The sequence below is a fragment of the Pholis gunnellus genome (genome assembly GCF_910591455.1).
Source record: "Pholis gunnellus genome assembly, chromosome: 12".
In the NCBI taxonomy this organism is placed as follows: domain Eukaryota; kingdom Metazoa; phylum Chordata; class Actinopteri; order Perciformes; family Pholidae; genus Pholis; species Pholis gunnellus.
The window spans coordinates 19,906,699-19,924,198 of NC_136539.1; the positions used below are offsets into that span (position 1 = coordinate 19,906,699).

The window sequence follows — 17,500 nt, forward strand, 5'->3', positions numbered from 1 at the left end:
AGACACTGATAAGATGTCCAGCAATGTGATGCAACCAAAACCTCTTCAGCCAAGCTCCAGGCGTGGTCATCTATCCAATGTATGATGTCATATGATAAAAACACCAGACCTTCACCCAGGAGAACGCTGTTTGTGTCCCGTGTGAAACCAGATGTCCGTGTGGATTTATTTGTCACTTAAATATACCACAATTTCCTAAAACACAATGCATGGCTTGATACAGAAATAATCCCTCAATCGTCACTTATGACCCACGAGAAGTGTGTGGCTGCAGAGACCCTGCCCTCTGACCTTCCTGCTGACTTGTGAGGTGTGTTTGTGTTTATATGTGGCGTGAAACAATCAGAAAATAATGTTTTATTCTTCTGATTCATAGCTTTTCTAGCAGAAACCAACATGTATTGTTGGACATTCGTAAGGGAACGCACAAAAGGGTTGAGTAAGATATACGTTGGTTAGTCCAGAATGACATTTATTGAAGACTGTTGGATGGAGTGCCTCCACATTTTGTGCAGACATTCATCCCCAGAGGATGAATTCAAATAACTCTATATATTGTGCCTCCAGATTCTATAAGAATATGTGTAGCCCTCTAAGAGCTGTTGCAATTGGGTTTATCCACCGTGACTTTTCATCCAGCACCATCAAATTCCAACACTTCAGTTCACAGACTGACTGTATTCCTACATCAGCCTCAGCTGTGCTGTTAGCTTGGTGAACTAACACGTTGTATTAACATGCTAAAGTTGCTTTCATTCCATGTTGGCAGAAACACGGGAAAACTATAGTTTGAAAGTGTTGCAGAAGTAAAAGTCCCATTAATTGTACCCGTTGACGTTACGTCTCTTCTGCGACTGAAACATCATCACAAAGGATGAACTGTGCTGACTAGTAAAGTGCATTTATGTAAGAGACATCCAGTCACAGTGCTTGAAACATCGATGTCATCCTTGTGTGAAAGTATCACAAAGGATGCTAGCGTGCTTGTATGCTTTTATTTTTGTTCTGACAAGAACCTGATTATTTCTACCACCAGGAGAGCTCTGCTGCTGGTTAATGTAACTGTCAGTCGAGCTTCAATTTGAAATGTTGGAAAATGTGAAGCTGCAGCAGTTCACAGATCTGTTAAACATAAGACATGAGAAATGATGAGGGGGCATGCTGCTGGAGGACATCAAGACTTCTCTGATGCAGAATCCTCTTTTTCTATCATCTTTCTCCTTCAGGTGTTCTCGCCTCTCCGTATTGACCTGGCTCTGTCTGCATCCCGAGGCCGGCCTGTCTTCTCTCCTGCACCGTCCCGTTTACCTTCCACTGCACATCTTCTCAGACGGTGTATTGTCCGGGTGTTTTCCACAAACGGAAACGCTGATAACACACAAAACATGGCAGCCTGTCGCTCCTGTTTCAGATAAGGAAAACCTCCCGACAGTGACGTTATGGTTGTCGTGTGTTTTTACAGGAAAACTATCACAACAGACCAGACAGCCAGAAACAGGTACGATCCAGTCTCAGAAGTCATTGGTTATGGGCCTGATGGCGATTCAGCTTCTGGGGGCAACGTGCAGTATTTTGGGGGGGGGGGGGTTCCGGTGTAGCCAGCGGATATCCGCATAACAGATATCTGGGACTTCCTCCTCAGTGTGCCGGTCATTGTTTTCAGTTCAATTAGCAACATGAGGCCCCAGAATGGAGTTGGAGTTGAGAGACTGGGCTGCACCTGCATGCATATGCAAATATCTGTTTAAAGAGATCAATAAAAAGCTAAATCTTCACCAGACGTTAAGCCGATGGGTTCCTCCAAACCTGTACGCACCCAAAGCTCTCTCAAATGTGACAGGTCAATACTAATTGCAATACAAACCAAAAATCTTGTCCCGTTGCCTACAAATTCTGAATTCTTTTGATAGAGATTAGGTATAATATAACAAATATTGTGTCCAAATATTTACATTTTTTTATTTAGTCTTTTCCACAAAAGTACGCAGTCACAAAAAGGTTTTCAAACTCACCACATTATACAGTATGCAGCACTGAGACAAAAACCTAACCAGAAGCATTGACAGACAGTGTCATCACAACAGTGGTCTGAACATTGTACAAGGTCATCTGTGTAGAGCTGTATTCATTTTTGGCAAGCTTTGGTAACAATTACTTCCATGGGACAAAGGAAATACAGGACACAGAGACACAGAGTTGAGAAATGAGCGGCTACAGTTGGATTGTTATATGGAAGGTAAGGCTGATATTTCTTAATCTAAAAAGAATAATCAACAGTTCATTCGTTAATCGCAAAAAAAAACTCAACTCAGTCTACTTTCTCACTTGTTCTGGAGCTTTTAGTCTCATCGGCGGAGCACGTCTCAGACTTCTCATCCCTGTTGATGTAAATGACAACTGAGCAAACTGAATCTGCTGATGAAGACCATGAGATGAGGTCAAAAGCACCAGAAGAAGTGACTGAGTGGACCTTGAGTTGAGTTTGTTGAGTTTGTAACAGATGTTAACAAAGTCGAGGATGAACTGTCCAGCTTGATACAATAACAGTTTATTCATAAAACAGTTCAGAATGTCCATCGTCATTTTCAAATCACTTGTTTTGTACGACCAACAGTTAATTATTAAATTGACAACGAATTTTCTCAAATCTGAGAATTTGAAACCAGAGAATGTTTTAAATTCTATCAATGTAGACTGTTAAAACTATTCAATTAGTTGACATAATGTTTTGGCATTAGTGGAGAGCTTGATTCAAAGTTGGTGTGCAAGATTAATAAATTATTCAGTTTTTTCGGTGCTAGGTCAAATACCGACTGACAGACGAATGTTTGGATCTCTGAAATGAGCAGGACCGCGGTGAGAGAGACAACCTGAAGTAGAGAAGAGAAAGTGACAAAATAAATAGAACAGATTTGACACGTGACAAGGCTACGGTAACGAGGATACGATATCTAAAAGTGTCTTTTTCTTTAAAAAGTGACTTTCTTGGCGTTCAATCCACAGTTCTTAACCAAAAGGTTCATAGTGTTGCTTTAAAAAAATGCTGTGCCATAATAAGAGTACAAAAATACATAACTATGCAAGACAGCAACTATTAAAAGAGTCTTTGTGAATACTGCGAGCTCCATACAGCGCTGTGTTGTTTGGCCGGCGGCAGAGACGTGGGGGGAGTGGGCGGTCTAAAGGCAGCGCCGCAGGAACAAAACAACATACGACAGCAGTAGTGGCATTCAGAGTGAGCAAGACAGCTGATATGCAACATTTCAAACTGTGTGACTTTCCGAGTGCTCCAGAAGAGCGAGGTGAGCCTGTGTGGGGGGGACACACACACACCGGCAGGGTTAACATCAGGAGTCATGATGGGGAGAGTTCAGATGGCGTAGTCGTCCTGAGCGGCGGGGCTGAAGGCGGAGCTCCGCAGGGCGTCCAGGCAGTTGACGAGGATGAGCGTGCCGGTCAGGTGCTTCCAGCGTTTGGTGATGGGGTTCTTCATCTTGTCCAAGCCAATGTGCAGCTCCTGGATCACGTCCCTGTAGCTGTCGCCGATCTGAGCGGCCCACGTGACCAGGAAGTCGTACGCCGGCTTCCACATGGCCTGCAGACAGGAGAGAACAAAACATCCTGTGATCTGCTGATACACCGACGCGTCTGAACACTGACAGTGCTGATTGTGTCCTTTCAATGCCTGTTACACGGTTCAAATGGTTAACAAGCTTTTAGAAACAGGTGCATTGACCTGAACATGATGGTCGTGTTGGGGTGTTGATCTTGGACTGTCAAACTTTTGACACGCGCAGAGTTAATGTTCACCTTGCGTTACTCATGTGAGTTTGACTGCAGTATCATTTGTGTTTATTTGCGTCAATCGCAATGGATTCAACGGACGAGAAGGGGGGGAGGGGGGAGGGGGCGTACCTCCATATAAACACCAACAGTGTTTCATCAACTTCTATAGCTGCTTTGTTCATGTTGTGGAATTCGGAGGAAAACCAAACGCCGTCGTTTATCTGGGTTCATAACATCATCCAGAGGCGCTCAGTGAATTTCAAAGAGATGTATTCACTGTAAAGCAACACGTCGGCTGGTTCACTGCAGCGGTATGAACCGAGCATGAGCATAATTTGCGCATTTTCTCGCATCCTTCACGTCACCCGGCGATAATTCGCATCTATTTGTGTCTTTGCGTTGACTTTGTGTGTAATCAAACCGCGTTAAATATTTGCTTTGCGTTCGGTGGTGACCGCCATAAGACAACAGAAATCCCCTGTGAGACGGACGTACCTCGCTGTCCACCACCCCGTTCTTGTCGCGATGCGGCGCCTCATATGCGTCCATCTGCTGGCGCGACACCTTGACGAGCCTCTCGGCGAGCTCCCTCCAGCGTCCTGCCACCTCCACGGCCGTGGTCAGGAGGACAAAGTCCATGACCAGTCTGGCCACGAGACCCTGACAGTCCATCTTCAAAAGAGCCTGCAGTGAATGGAAATAAGAGGACTTTGTGAGTGAATAAATAACAGAGAAAAGTACAGCCTGAAATGGTGGAAGTGGAATCTGGAGGAATGTGGGGCCTGAATTGAAAAATCAGAAATGAGCTCTGACTGGGAATCAGTCGACGGCGGGGTAAGAGAGAGGACATTATTGAATTGTTAACAAGGAGTCTAGTGAAGATGGGAACTGAGCAGAAGTCATTGAAGTTTTACTAAGACCAACCTCTACATAGAGACTAATAAATGAACATATACAGGTTTCATTGCACTGACTTGATCCTCTGTTATTTTCCACAGCCTGCCTCTCCAATCCCCCTGCAAATCTGAGCTTTGTGCATTTTTCAAATGCTTTCTGGTGGAAATAGAAATAAGAGCCTCATGTTGCTTCCACAACAACACTCAGGATTTATGTCACATCTGAACCAGGGGGAGGAAAAAAACGCCTGGTGACCAATGCTGATACAAGATTAAAGTCTAAAGCCTTTTCCAGCATCTCCTAAAGGCAACATACTGATGATTTAGCTGTGGTTTGTCCTGAGGGTGGTGTTCAAGAAGCACTGGGGTCAGTAACGAACACTAATTGTCTAGCTTTCTTGCTCTGCACCAAAGTTTAGACAGCTCAGCAACATCTCCATCTTCAGGTCCCACTGCTGTTGAGGCAAAGCAAAATGCAATGTGCTGACGTGGCTCCTGTTTGTTTGGCTCTAACTGGTCTGGACAGGAGCCCAGCTCCTCCCATCAGCCTCCGTAACCTGCTTGTCTTCATCAGTTATGCCCAGACCGCTGGTGTTAGCGGGAACAGAAAACACTGCGGAGACTCAAGTCTGCTCCTACAGCGGACACAACCTGCAGCGCGCCACTGGGGATTTGCAAATACAAATGTCACAAATGCAAATACAAAGTGAGTTTGCACTGACGGATACACATGTATGTATTCATGCAACACATTTGCAGACACACTTGTATGTCCATACAAATATAATGCATCCCCTAGGCATTAAAAGTATTTTAAGTAATAATCATGATTATGAGTCTAAGAAGTTAAAAACTAAAAACTAACTGATGATATAAGCGGCAAGAAAAAAAATGCTGATTAAATATATTTAACCAGACCAGGACCGCTTTCTAACAATGGCCTCACTTTCCGAAGAAATCCAAACTTTTCATAATGTCCACACTTTCTACATGTCCTCGTTAGCCAGGTCTAAAACCCATGGTCCTCACAAAGACAGAAGTACACACTCACACACTCACACACAAACACACACACACACACACACACACACACAGAGCTAGCCTGACACACTGGGACGCAGCCTTTGAATTACAGACTCAACAGAGCGAAGGTGAATTTAAAGCTCCAGTTTGGGCTTCAGCTCCATGTGCAGGAATGTGTGGAACGGCAGGATATGAGGAGAGAGGGGGGGGGTGGAGAGATGGAGGGGGGAGGGGGTAAGGAATGCAGATGCCATGCTCCAGCAGCCTCTCTCACTCTGAGAGGACACCAGAGGAGAGGAGGTCTGTGCCAATCAGACGTTGCCCGCTGTTCTCCGAGATCACTCGGCTGCCAAAATCACATTACTCAAATTAAGTTCAGGGACACTTTTGTTGTTACTTTAACTCTTAGCGACCGACTGCGCTGCAATCACACAACGCTTGTTTGTTTCTGGGTCTTTGTGGAAGAGGCTGCCAGGGAGATAAACCCTTTGACAAGCACCTGTTTCCTCGCCGGATAACAACGACAGGAAATCCCTGCCAAAATAAAAGGGGATCACTTCCTGTCTTACTACAGGTTGAAAAGTCTGTCACTGCACAGGAGTGCAACGGTAGCTGCTTGGTAACAACAGTCTGCTTTGTTTATTTAGTAAAAGTCAAGCAAACATTTTGATAAAGAATAAGATTGTGTCTGTAGTCATCCATAGTTTTTACAAATCACAACCTTTCTTACATCAGCTTAGTTTTAGTGGGGGGAACGTATTAATTCACTTTCTTGCAACAACTTATGTGAGAAGATCGATTTCAATCTCATGTCTGTGCGGTATATATGGAACTGGAGCCAGGAGACTGTTAGCTTAGCATAGCATAACCTCTGTAAGAACACATCCATGATACTGAGGATCCTGGTGGAGTGAGATCTTCATCCATAACACTCCTCACTTATTTCCTCCACCACCTTTTTCTTTTGCCTGAAAGGTTTTGACTGAGGAACTGAAATGAACCAGGTGTGATGTGTCCTGTCAAAGCCTGCTGCCCAAACTATGTTGGAAAGTGTCCCTTTAAGAGTTCATGGTGATTACTTGAACTTAGTGAAGGCATTTAAGTATCAGACCTCTCTATTATAAGAAGACATGTGAATTAAAGAGGGACTTGATCAATAACTCCTCCAACATCACTCCCTGGTGCCTTTCTTTTAGGGGTCTTAGCAGCCTTTTAATTCCCTACAGATCCAATTTAATTGCTGGTCTATAGGAAACCTGATCCCTACCCTTCACAGAAATGGTCCTGAGATCGATTTCAATCTCATGTCTATGCTGGGAAGTTGGTCATGGTTTTACATTCTAAAAGGGTTAAAACCCAAGATGGAACATTGAGGGAATCTGTACTTGACCACTTGCTGGGTTTTTGCAGAGCTCTCAAGTGCATCTCATGGTCTTTATTAGCAGAGGGAGTTTTTCTCTGGATCTTAATTATGCTATTGCACTAATATTCCCAAGGTCGAGAATGAACGATCACACTCGGGGCAATAGATCGTAATTAACACACACGCCTTATGAAAGCACAGTGTGTTGAATTTTTTATATGTAATGGAGTCCAGTTCAGAGCATAAAGAAGAAGTTTTGTGAAGCTGCACTTTGGTCTCTCCCTGAGAAACATTCTGGCTGCTGTAAATCTTTGATGGCGTGTTGTTAAGTATTTATCACTGAGCGTCGTGCCCTGAGAGTCTCCAGCCCAATTTTAAACTAATAATTGCACTGCAGTAGACGGGGGCCGGGTGCACCGTCGTTCCAGCAATTCAAACAGCTTCTTTGCACCGCAACAATATGCAGAGACAGTGGAGAATTAAATGCTGTGCTGGGCTTCTTTTTAAATGTCAGCTGGTCTATGTGGACAAGTTATGGGAGCGTGTGTGTGTGTGTGTGTGCTTTAGTTAAATGCCACAGAGTTTGTTTCACACGTTAACCAATCAGCTCTCTGAAGCCCTGGAGGCCCCCCCCCCCCCCCCCCCCAGCTGCATAAATCATCTGCTTGTCAAAATGAGAAGAAAATTCCTGCAGACATATTTTCAGAGATAACGTTGACGTGGAAACCAAGCGGGCGCTTCAATCATGTCTGTCGCTGCACACCAAAACACACACACACACACGTACACACACACGTACACACACACAGTCCCTCCCTGCTTTCACATCCGAAGAAAACAGCAAAACTAAACCCTTGGTATACACAACAGTGAGCTTTTTGATAAATGATTTGTTTCTTCCGTCATCTTGTTTCAGGTTCGACTCTCAGCTACAAAACTGACACTCAATCTCTCCACTTCAATCTCCTCTGTATTATTTTTCTATCCCATCTTCATTTTCCATCTGACTTCCTCCACGTTTCCCATTTACAGCCTCTACACTCCATCTTAGCCGCACTGTGGCTTTGCAATTTCATTCCTTTTGCAATTTCAAACCTGCGTTCTCGTCTCTTTACCTTTTTTTTTTTTTGCGAACAAACCTCAACCTCCCAACCAAAATCTGGGGATGCGGGGTGAGATTAAAGACTGCGGGTGCTGGTTTTGGGCATTTTACCCACAAGTGAACTCCCTTTATTCTTCATAAACTGGCTCCGAAGTACAAACAAGGCCTTAATCTCCAGAGAGCGAGTGATCTGTTGTTCAGTTAATTACTCCAAAAGCAGCAGCTTGCCACACCCAGTCAGCGAAGGAGAGGAGAGGAACAGAGGAAGGAGGCTGGAGATGGTGGAAAAACTCAAATCTAGATTTGTGTACGAGAATGGCGAGGCAGAGGGCCAATCACACACACACAGGGGGCCTGGTTGCTGCTCCAGTTTCCAGAGTCCTCCTCCAGGAATAGGATGTTATTATTATTCCCAGGCTCTAACCTGCCGCACTGATCTCACCGCAAATAATTCAGGAGGGTCAGACGCTCGGCTGCAGAGCCGAAATGAAAATCCTCCTTTTAGCACCAAGACACAACAAAGGTTCCACCTCTGTGGGCTCATGCTGCAGGTTCTTTAAGTCGGTTCACTGTCTGTCGGCAGCAAGAGGAGGAGGGTTTTCCCTGGTTCTCCTTCTTCACTCACAGAATCTCAGGGGGAAGTCAAACAGATGGAGCAAGAGAGAAGCTCACATTCAGTTATATTCTTGTCACGTGAGACAGAAAGTCTTAAATAAGTGAAAACGTCTGTTCCATTAACAACAGTGAAAACACAAAGAAAATACACAATAAAGACAAAGAGAAAAAGATATGTGATGTATTACTGTTGTCTCAGTAGTGTCTCGGTCAGTCGGTCCACCTCTTGGATGGATTACTATGAAATAAGATTCAGTCGTTTATGTTCTCTCATCAAATAGCTGTTGAGAAATTTCACCCGAAACCACAACCGTCAATGCCACGGTGGCACTGGAGGAAAAGTCTTTCTGAGCCGATAGAGTCGGTCGGTTACAGCAGGACAGGAGCAGACGGAGAAAGAGAGAGATATGGGGCGGATTGCTTTTTGTTCTGCACGTTAAATTCCTGTGTAAATCCCAAAAGATATCTGCTGCAGCTTGAGACAGAGAGAGGGAGTGAGGACCTGTGCAGGCCGGCCCAGTGACGCGCATCTCACAAGGCTTTGTAGACATCTGTTCATTTCATCGCAGTATTTAGTTTCTTTTACACAGGCAAAATAATACACACAACAAACACGACGATACGATGATGTCACAACAAAACGCCACAAAAAGAGAATAAAATAAAGATAACACTTGGACAAAAAGAAATGAATAGAATCCCTTCAGTAAAGAAATGAGGAAGCACTGAGGAGAACCAGCGCCATGTGTCAACTGCCCTGAAATCCTGTCTGTCTGTACACTCCTTGTTTTCTAAGAAATATTTAACCGTCATGTTGATTATGTCAATTTTTTTATGTCACACCCATTTGTGTCTTATATTAAATTGTTTAATCTTCATTCCAACCTGCAGTGACTGATTTTTTTGGCCACTTGTTTTCAGCAGGCTGTGAACACAACGCTGACACATCATCAGCTCTATAGCCGACATGCTGAACTTGTGAGCAATCAGTTGCTTAATTCCACATCCAGCTGCTACAGAGCAACGTGAATCAGTAGGAGAGTGTTTGTGTCCAATATTCACCCTCTTCTAGCTCTGTTTTGTTTCCACCAACTCCTGAGGGAAATCTCTGTCTCTTCAGCTGCTAAATGCTCCACTTTGTTGAGCAGATAGTCTTAAACTGTGTCCGTGTGCTGTTCACTGCTGGTCTTTATAGTGGGTTTTTACAGCTTCTTCTCTGAAGTGACGCTATGAGAGCCCTGAGAGTGCTGAAGTCAAAGTCAAAATGTTGGTATCCAATTCATGTATACAGCACATTTGAAAACAACACATGTTGACCAAAGTGCTGTAGAGACCAGAGAGTGATTCAGAACAGTACAGCTACAGCCTGAAAAACCCAAACCACGAGTTAAGACACTAACGCTCCCTAGAGCTGCGTGGGACTGCAGAGATGGGCGATCATTTTCTGTGAGTTCGACAGCTTTCACATTACAAAGAGTCATTTGATCCATTAGAAATAGTTCCTACAGTCGCAGCCATTAATCTGGGAAGATGAATTAAGCATCTCTTCTTCAAAGGTGTCCTGACCGAGAAGGGCAGCCGACCCACATCATAAAACAACGTATGCTGAAAGAAAATCGGAATCAAGCACAAATGCCAGAGTGAAACTATGGATTGGATTTCTAATGCAATCATGTTGAGGATTTCATCCAGAAACAACCTAAGCTTTCTAAATCCATAACAATAACTCAAACCAATCGCAATCAATAACTTAATGAGACTGAAGCTGCAATTATGCTTCTGCTGAGATACAAGTTAACGTCTTTGTGAGCAGCAGAACGGCGTTAAGGGTAACTATAGGTCACTGAAGCTCACAGTGAACACCTCCCAAATCAAACTATAAAGCGAGGGATCTCTGTCTGTCTGTCCTTCACATACCTCGAGAACCGTTCGTCCGATCTACTTCACACTTTTTACTGGGGACCCAAGGACGTGTGCATTGTGTCATGTTCAATATAAATAAACTTTGAATAAACCAGAGAAAACCAGCACTCTGTACGGCAGTGGGAGCGAGGCTTCAGGGCTCTGCTGACTAGTCTAAACAAGGTTTAGTGCGGATTTGCATGTCGAGCGAGCTGACTGGTTGATCCACCATCAAACAGTAAGTGATCTTCTAGCAGAGCATAATAAACTAAATCCTCTTTAAAGTTACTACAAGGAACTTTTAACTGGTTATGAAACGGTCTCAAAATATTACTGATGCCTCTTTATGACCCTCATAACAAAACGAAACCATCAGGGAGGATATCAGGGAGAGGATCTTTCACGGGGTCCAGGACTACGTGTACATCGACTTCAGTGGGAACGGAGGTCTGAGGGTGTGGGTGGGAGAGAGATGTCTGTATCTGTGTGTTTGTAGTGTGAGTTATGTTATGCAAGGCTGTTTTTGGTGGTTCGCTAAACATGACACTTCATCCAAGTGGACACGTACCTTATAATTCCAATCCGTACGAATATATTTAAAGTAAGACTGTCCAGCAACACCCATGCACACTCACGTAAGTGCAGCCTGGAGAAGCAGCGCAGCAGTTTCAGCAGCAGTGATTTGAATTCACAAAGAGAGACCAAATGTGGCATTTTTAGATCTAACTGCAGAAGCTTTCATGCAGGAGTATCTGAACAAACACAGTTCTGTGTTCAGCTCTGATGTTTAAAAGACAAAACTACTGCTTCAGTGAAATGCACCTGAATTATTAATCACCTATTAGTTATGATGGGTAATAATCAATCAAATGAATTGAGTAAAATGTCCACGCGTAGTGCAGCCGTACGCTGACATTTAACAGAAATCATTATCGTTATCCAACACAGAACTGTCACACTGACAGTTATTAACTGTGAATGGTCATCTGTGCAGAGGGGGTCCGGGTCAAGGAGGATTATGGGAAGTCGTACCGACTGCAGGCGCCTGCCGGTCCACAACTGGAGCTTCTGTTTAGTTTCTGAACAATGAGACAGGAAACATCTGCAGCCCTGAGATCCAATAGACACAACCTGGATCCTTTCCATCACCCGCTGACAACAACAACACAACGAGACTGATTTATATGTGATGGTGGCTTCATTCACATAGATATTATAAACTGTGAACATCCAGAAACTACTAGCTATGTAAATTCTTACTCAGGGACACACTTGATATGTATGGACAAAGCATTAGTCCAACCTTCCAAAATCCTAAAGATGTGTGAATTTAAATGACATAAATAGATGTAACTGTTGTTGATGTACTGTGGTACAGTACTTCAAAACTCTAAAATAAGAATAAATCTAAAAGCACAACCATGCATTGTTATAAGATGATTTGTCTTCTTTTGTTTGAAATAATAACTGTGAAAGGCATGGAGCCATCAGGCAGCCAGCCCAGAGACACACGATGATAAATCTCAAGCTGTGCTGCTGAGATCCCCACTGAGACCTTGGGCTTGTCACTGCTTGCTGTTAGTAACCTGTTATAATCTGTTTGTTGTATGTTATTCCTGTGAACTAGTAATTATCATTTGCAAACATAATTAATAATCGCCTAAAGCTAAAAGCACAAACTCTTGAGTTTCATCAAAATGTAACCAAAGTGTATCCAAAGCTGCAAATCCCCCACAGTTCACCTCACATTTCTGTCTCTCCGGCTTATCGGACACATCTTTTGATCTATTCAACAAGCTAATATCTATCGTTCCACACAGTTATACAGGCGACACCGACCAGCCTGAGAAGCAGAATACAGAACCAATGGAAATGAAAAATCTATATTTGTGACATGCGCAACAATCAAAGCAGACCACAATGGATTCAGACATTCGACCACAGTGCTTTTGATTTGGCTTTCTTTCTTCTAAAAATAGACTTCTGTCCATGTCAAATGACACACAGGCAAATAACAGGACATTTTATTCTGTGACATAGAAAATTGGCAAGAGGAGAGGAGGATGAGGATTTCATCTGACAGTCTTTAGACTCGCTTTACTCGGAGGCCCACACACGCAACAAAATCCAATTTTTCAGAGGACAAAAAACAAACATCAGATGTTTGCACATGGAACAAACAGCATATTTGTGTCGGTTAAACAAAGAGTCCTCGCAATCTCAAATTTGCTGGACTGCTGCGTGCTTTGTCCCCACAGTAACCAGTGGTTTAGGTGTAATCCTGACAGAAGAAAACCAAAAAACAGACCTATATTCAGAAACCAATTGTACAGGACTCCCTCAAAGGCCATATTTTCAGCCACCACCTTTTATTATGTTCTTTTCCATACTGCAGTTTCTCTGTCTATAAATGGTTCTAACTAGTGTTTACAACCTCGCGTAAATTACAGTGTATCTGCTCTGTGTTACTTCAGCTGCAGTACGTCCATGACCTCTGACAGTGACTCTCAGTAGGATAATATACTGACGGAGAATCTACGTCCAGGAACATAAAGGCAACAGGGAAGCTGGATTCCACTCAACCAAAATGTTGTAGTATTTCAACCAGGCACAGACATAAAATAAAAAAAATTTAAATGATAAGGTTTATGTAGCATTAAGCCATAGGCATAAGTCAGACAAGATATGATGAGGGAGTTCAGTGCGTATAGACATCTCAGGATGAAAATCGCTACCCGTACTGTCTGAAGCGACAAGGAAAATCCACATTTCCATGACAGAAGATGCACAACAAAGTGCCTGAGAGAGTTGGTTGTTGTACACTTGCAGCTAACACAGATCAGCACTTTGTTCACTTTAAAGAAAAGCTGAATATACTATAAACAAAAAAAAGCATGAGGCATGAACAGGCCTCTTCATCTGCTGCAGACACATCTGTTCTTTTATTAGAAAGCCACGAGCAAAAGCCCAACTAATGTCTGAGTTGGCTGAAAGATAACCGCTTGATATTCTCATTAAAACCAGGGATGCAGTGATACCGATATCGAGCCGATTCTCGCTCAAACCGCTGAATTGAGTATTTGTGACAATAGAGCCAATCTATTCAATTCACTAGTAAGTTTATATACTATATACACATTATAATTCAAGTTGAATTCCTGTTCTGACCAAATTGTTGCTGCATTAAACATTTTTACACTGGAATTGTAATTACTGTTCATTTTGAAGAGTTTTTACCAAGTTGCTGGTGTAGGGTTTAACATTTAATTATAAAAAACTGCCCCGCAGTGAGGCAAACACCATATTAATTTAACACTGGTGCTCCGTATCGACCGATACCGGTTCCAAGTGTCGGTACCGGGACTAAAAAAGTTGGATCGGTGCATCCCTAGTTAAAGCAGAACACTTTGTGGAAAAACCAATACTCTATCATTGCTGTACAAGCCAAGGTTATCCTGTGAATTTACTGTCAATCTATGCATGAACTCTGCTTGTGTTTTAAAGATATTCTGTAACAGAACAAGTATTTTGTACTTTAAACACAAGAGTATGGGTGTGTTTCTTTAAGTTGCTTCATTCGTCCCCGACCCGGCCCCGAGGGCTTTGATTCATATGCACATAAAGATAGAAAATTAAAGTAGCCTGAGCGATCAATTCGATTTATAAGATCAGCATACTATACACACACAGTTACAAAGTTGAGTTACAAAGTATTCTTTTGCACTCCACAGCTCCTCAGGTCCCGATTAGACGTCGATGCCTACACAGCAGTTATCGACTGCACTCCCAGCAGAATTAACAGACTGGACCACAGCCTAAAGCCAAAAGCCTAAAGCAGCTGTGAGCAGATAACAAGAGAAAGGAAGAATTGTTCTCTGAGAGAGAACTCCCCAACCAGGAGGATACAGACAGAAACACATGACTATTTAATTTGACGCATGAGAAACAAAAGACTCAACTGAGACAACAGGAAAGGAGAATTTGCATTTTCTCAAATCAATGACTCGGAGAAAATGCTTAGTCACTGCAACAGAGGAAGATGCCAAGGTTGTAACTTACCGTCAGGAGTTCTTTCTGGAAGGACTTTCGCTCTTTGCTCTCTGCATTGTTGCAGTCCTCCTTCAGCTTCTCCAGCACCGATGCGACCCTCTCCGGTTCGCTGTCCAGCTCTGCACGGCAGAAATGGGTCAAGGGCAGGTTGACGTATTCGAGGGCGTCCGCGAACGCTCGCCAGCTGCCGATGTTCTCCATCAGTATAGTTCTTACGGAGGCGTAGATGTACGTGAGGAATTTGCAGGGCTTCAGTATCTGCTCCAGTAACAATGAAGTCGTAAGGTCGGGCCCGCTGAAGTAAATGGGCTTAACCTTGCCAACCACCAGCACATTCTTTGCATGAACAAATCCCATTTTGCCCTGATAATATCCAATGTACCACTCTTTTGTCCACAGCTGACCCTTCAGCCTGATCCTCTCCTCACTCAACAGAGCTACAAAGTCTCCTTTTTTGTACTCGAGCAAGTACTGATTTTTCGTCTGTCGAATGACAGTTTTGATTAATTTTCCGAACTTCAGGTTATTTATTCTCCGGTCCTGAAAAACAGGGTACTTGGTGGCGATGGCGAGAGGAGACAAGACTATCTTGCCCACTTCCTTCTTCTTCAGGAAGCGCCTTTGCACCGACGTCTTTGGGCCTGCTTTGGGTGGCGGTGTTGGTGTCTGGACACAAAACTGAGCCAGTATACAATCTTGGTCGTCTTTGACCTGGATCCTTATGGTGAAATCAGAAACATCATCTGTGTTGCGCGATGCAATGATGTAGACAATCCTGCTGACCTTGCCTAGTTTAACCTGGAAGCCCCGGACCACTCTGGCCTGGTCACTAGCCTTTACCTCATAGTTGGCCATGTTGGAGTAAACTCCAACGCGGAGGTCCTGGGGTTTGGACAGGACAAACTGGTGTTTACCCCAGAGCTGCAGCACTACTGATGGAGCAGAGTGTGCCTGTTTGCCTACCTCACTCACCAATAATGTCTTTGGGGCACAGTCGTGGCCAAACATAGCCACGACTGTCTTGAAGGACGGGTGAATATGTTTAGGACCATATACTCCTAAGGTGATCTTTTTAACCACGTGCTCCCAAACTGTGGAGTCTGGAGATAGGGACTGGGACTGGGACTGAGCCACAACACACACGTACATGCATGGTTCCAGGTTATCCAGACACACCTGGACTGTGTCCCCATACATGTACGCCAGAGGAATGGGGGTGTAAGGTCCCTCTTTACAATCACTTCTGACGCACAAGATTTCTGTCGTCTCCCTGCTCTCCATTTTCACCACGACAGACACTTTCATGTCCAGGGTTATGAAGGTTTTGGTCTCCATGTTGCTGAGTTTGATCTCCACCACAGGGCTGACGGTGGTGCAGCGGTCGTTGTTCAGCTCTAGCGGGGGGTCAAGCAGAGCTTTGATCGAGATCTGCTGGGTGTCCCCCGGGGCCACGTGGCCTTCGGGTATGTGGATACTGATGTTGGTGTCCGGAAGCTGGACGGCCCCTCCTGAGCTGTCCAGCCGACAGACAATGTTGGTCTCCACCGGCTGTGTCTGACCCCAGCCTGGGTTCAGACCCAGCGAGTCCAAGTCATGGCAGGACCTGGCAAGCTTGCGGTGGCTGAGCCACGCCGTTCGGAAGTCCTCCCTGCTCTGGAACTGCTCTGGCGCCGGTGCTTTCAGGCCCCCGAAGAAACCAGAGGAGGCCTGAGGGGCGTCAGACTGAGCCTGCAGAATAGACAGCTCAGACAGACTGTAGGACCGTTTGCTTCGAAAAAACGGGTTGTCCCTCCGCAAAGTTTGCCCCACCCCAACAGTGGGACTAAGAGGGTTAAAAACACCAATGCCAAAACCATTGACGGCAGTGCTGCTGGTAGAGTTGGGCACTGACGTAGTGAGCGTATCAAACAGAAGGAGATCAACTGATTTCTCATTACTGTTCAGATCAAGTGAGCTCGGAGGACCCCTGTTTAGGAAAGGGTTTGTAGAGGTAGGGGTTGTTGCAAAAGGATTTCCGTTTTGGAAGAGGGTTGGTTTCAGAATCACCCCTGCCCACTCTCCTAGAAGGTCCATTTCTTTGGCTGCCTCTTCGCTACAGTCTCCCACAGTGTCAATCATCCCGCTGTCGCTGAAGGACGAGTCTCTGAAGTTGATGGGCTCCACATAAGCTGCAGGGATGTAACCCATCTCTGTGTTGTTGTGGGCGTACCACCACTCTCCTCCTGACGAGTCCAGAACGTAGAGGCGGTCCCCTTTGGAGAACTTCAGGGTGGTGAAGCTGGATGGGCAATAGTCCTTAATGGCAACGACTTCCCTGGCTGCACCAAAGGAGGCAGTAGCATCCAGTCGTAAGGCACTGGGAGAAGGCACTGAAAAAAAAACAAAAAAAACAGTCAAGTGGCCACAAGGCCTTGAGTTTAACACGAGTAGCAATGTGTGGGTTGTGGGTGTGGTTGCATTTAGTTGGTTCATTTTATTGTCCCTGGATCATTCCCATGGGGTGAGGGGCCGTAACGGCATACACTGCTGTCTACCACAGTGTCCTTTTTAACTTTTCAAATCCTAGACATGGGGGTTTAATAGATATTTATTTCCTGCACAAATATTAAAAGGACAAAAACATGGTTGAAAAACAAATATTTCTCAGGCCTACATGTGCAAAACAGTTATAATAAGAATGGCAAAAGAACTGCACCGCTTGCAAGGATGCCAACATTATGCATTTTTTAAAAAACACAGGCCATCCCATGCAGCGATGGACTG

At 44.3% G+C, this 17,500-nt stretch overlaps 1 protein-coding gene across 2 annotated transcripts in view; it reads right to left on the minus strand.

The window, feature by feature from the left end:
• Positions 1-1,940: 1,940 nt before the first annotated feature.
• Positions 1,941-17,500, minus strand: part of LOC306703617 (SH3 domain-binding protein 4) — a 31,756-nt gene continuing 16,196 nt past the window's right edge. For both annotated transcript variants that reach the window (XM_079169623.1, XM_079169624.1), the window contains 3 exons: positions 14,747-17,106; positions 4,282-4,470; positions 1,941-3,595 (listed from right to left, as the gene is read on the minus strand). In XM_079169623.1, the coding sequence (XP_079025749.1) occupies positions 3,371-3,595; positions 4,282-4,470; positions 14,747-17,106 (2,774 nt within the window). In that variant the 3' untranslated portion in view covers positions 1,941-3,370. The remainder of the gene's footprint in view (positions 3,596-4,281; positions 4,471-14,746; positions 17,107-17,500) is intronic.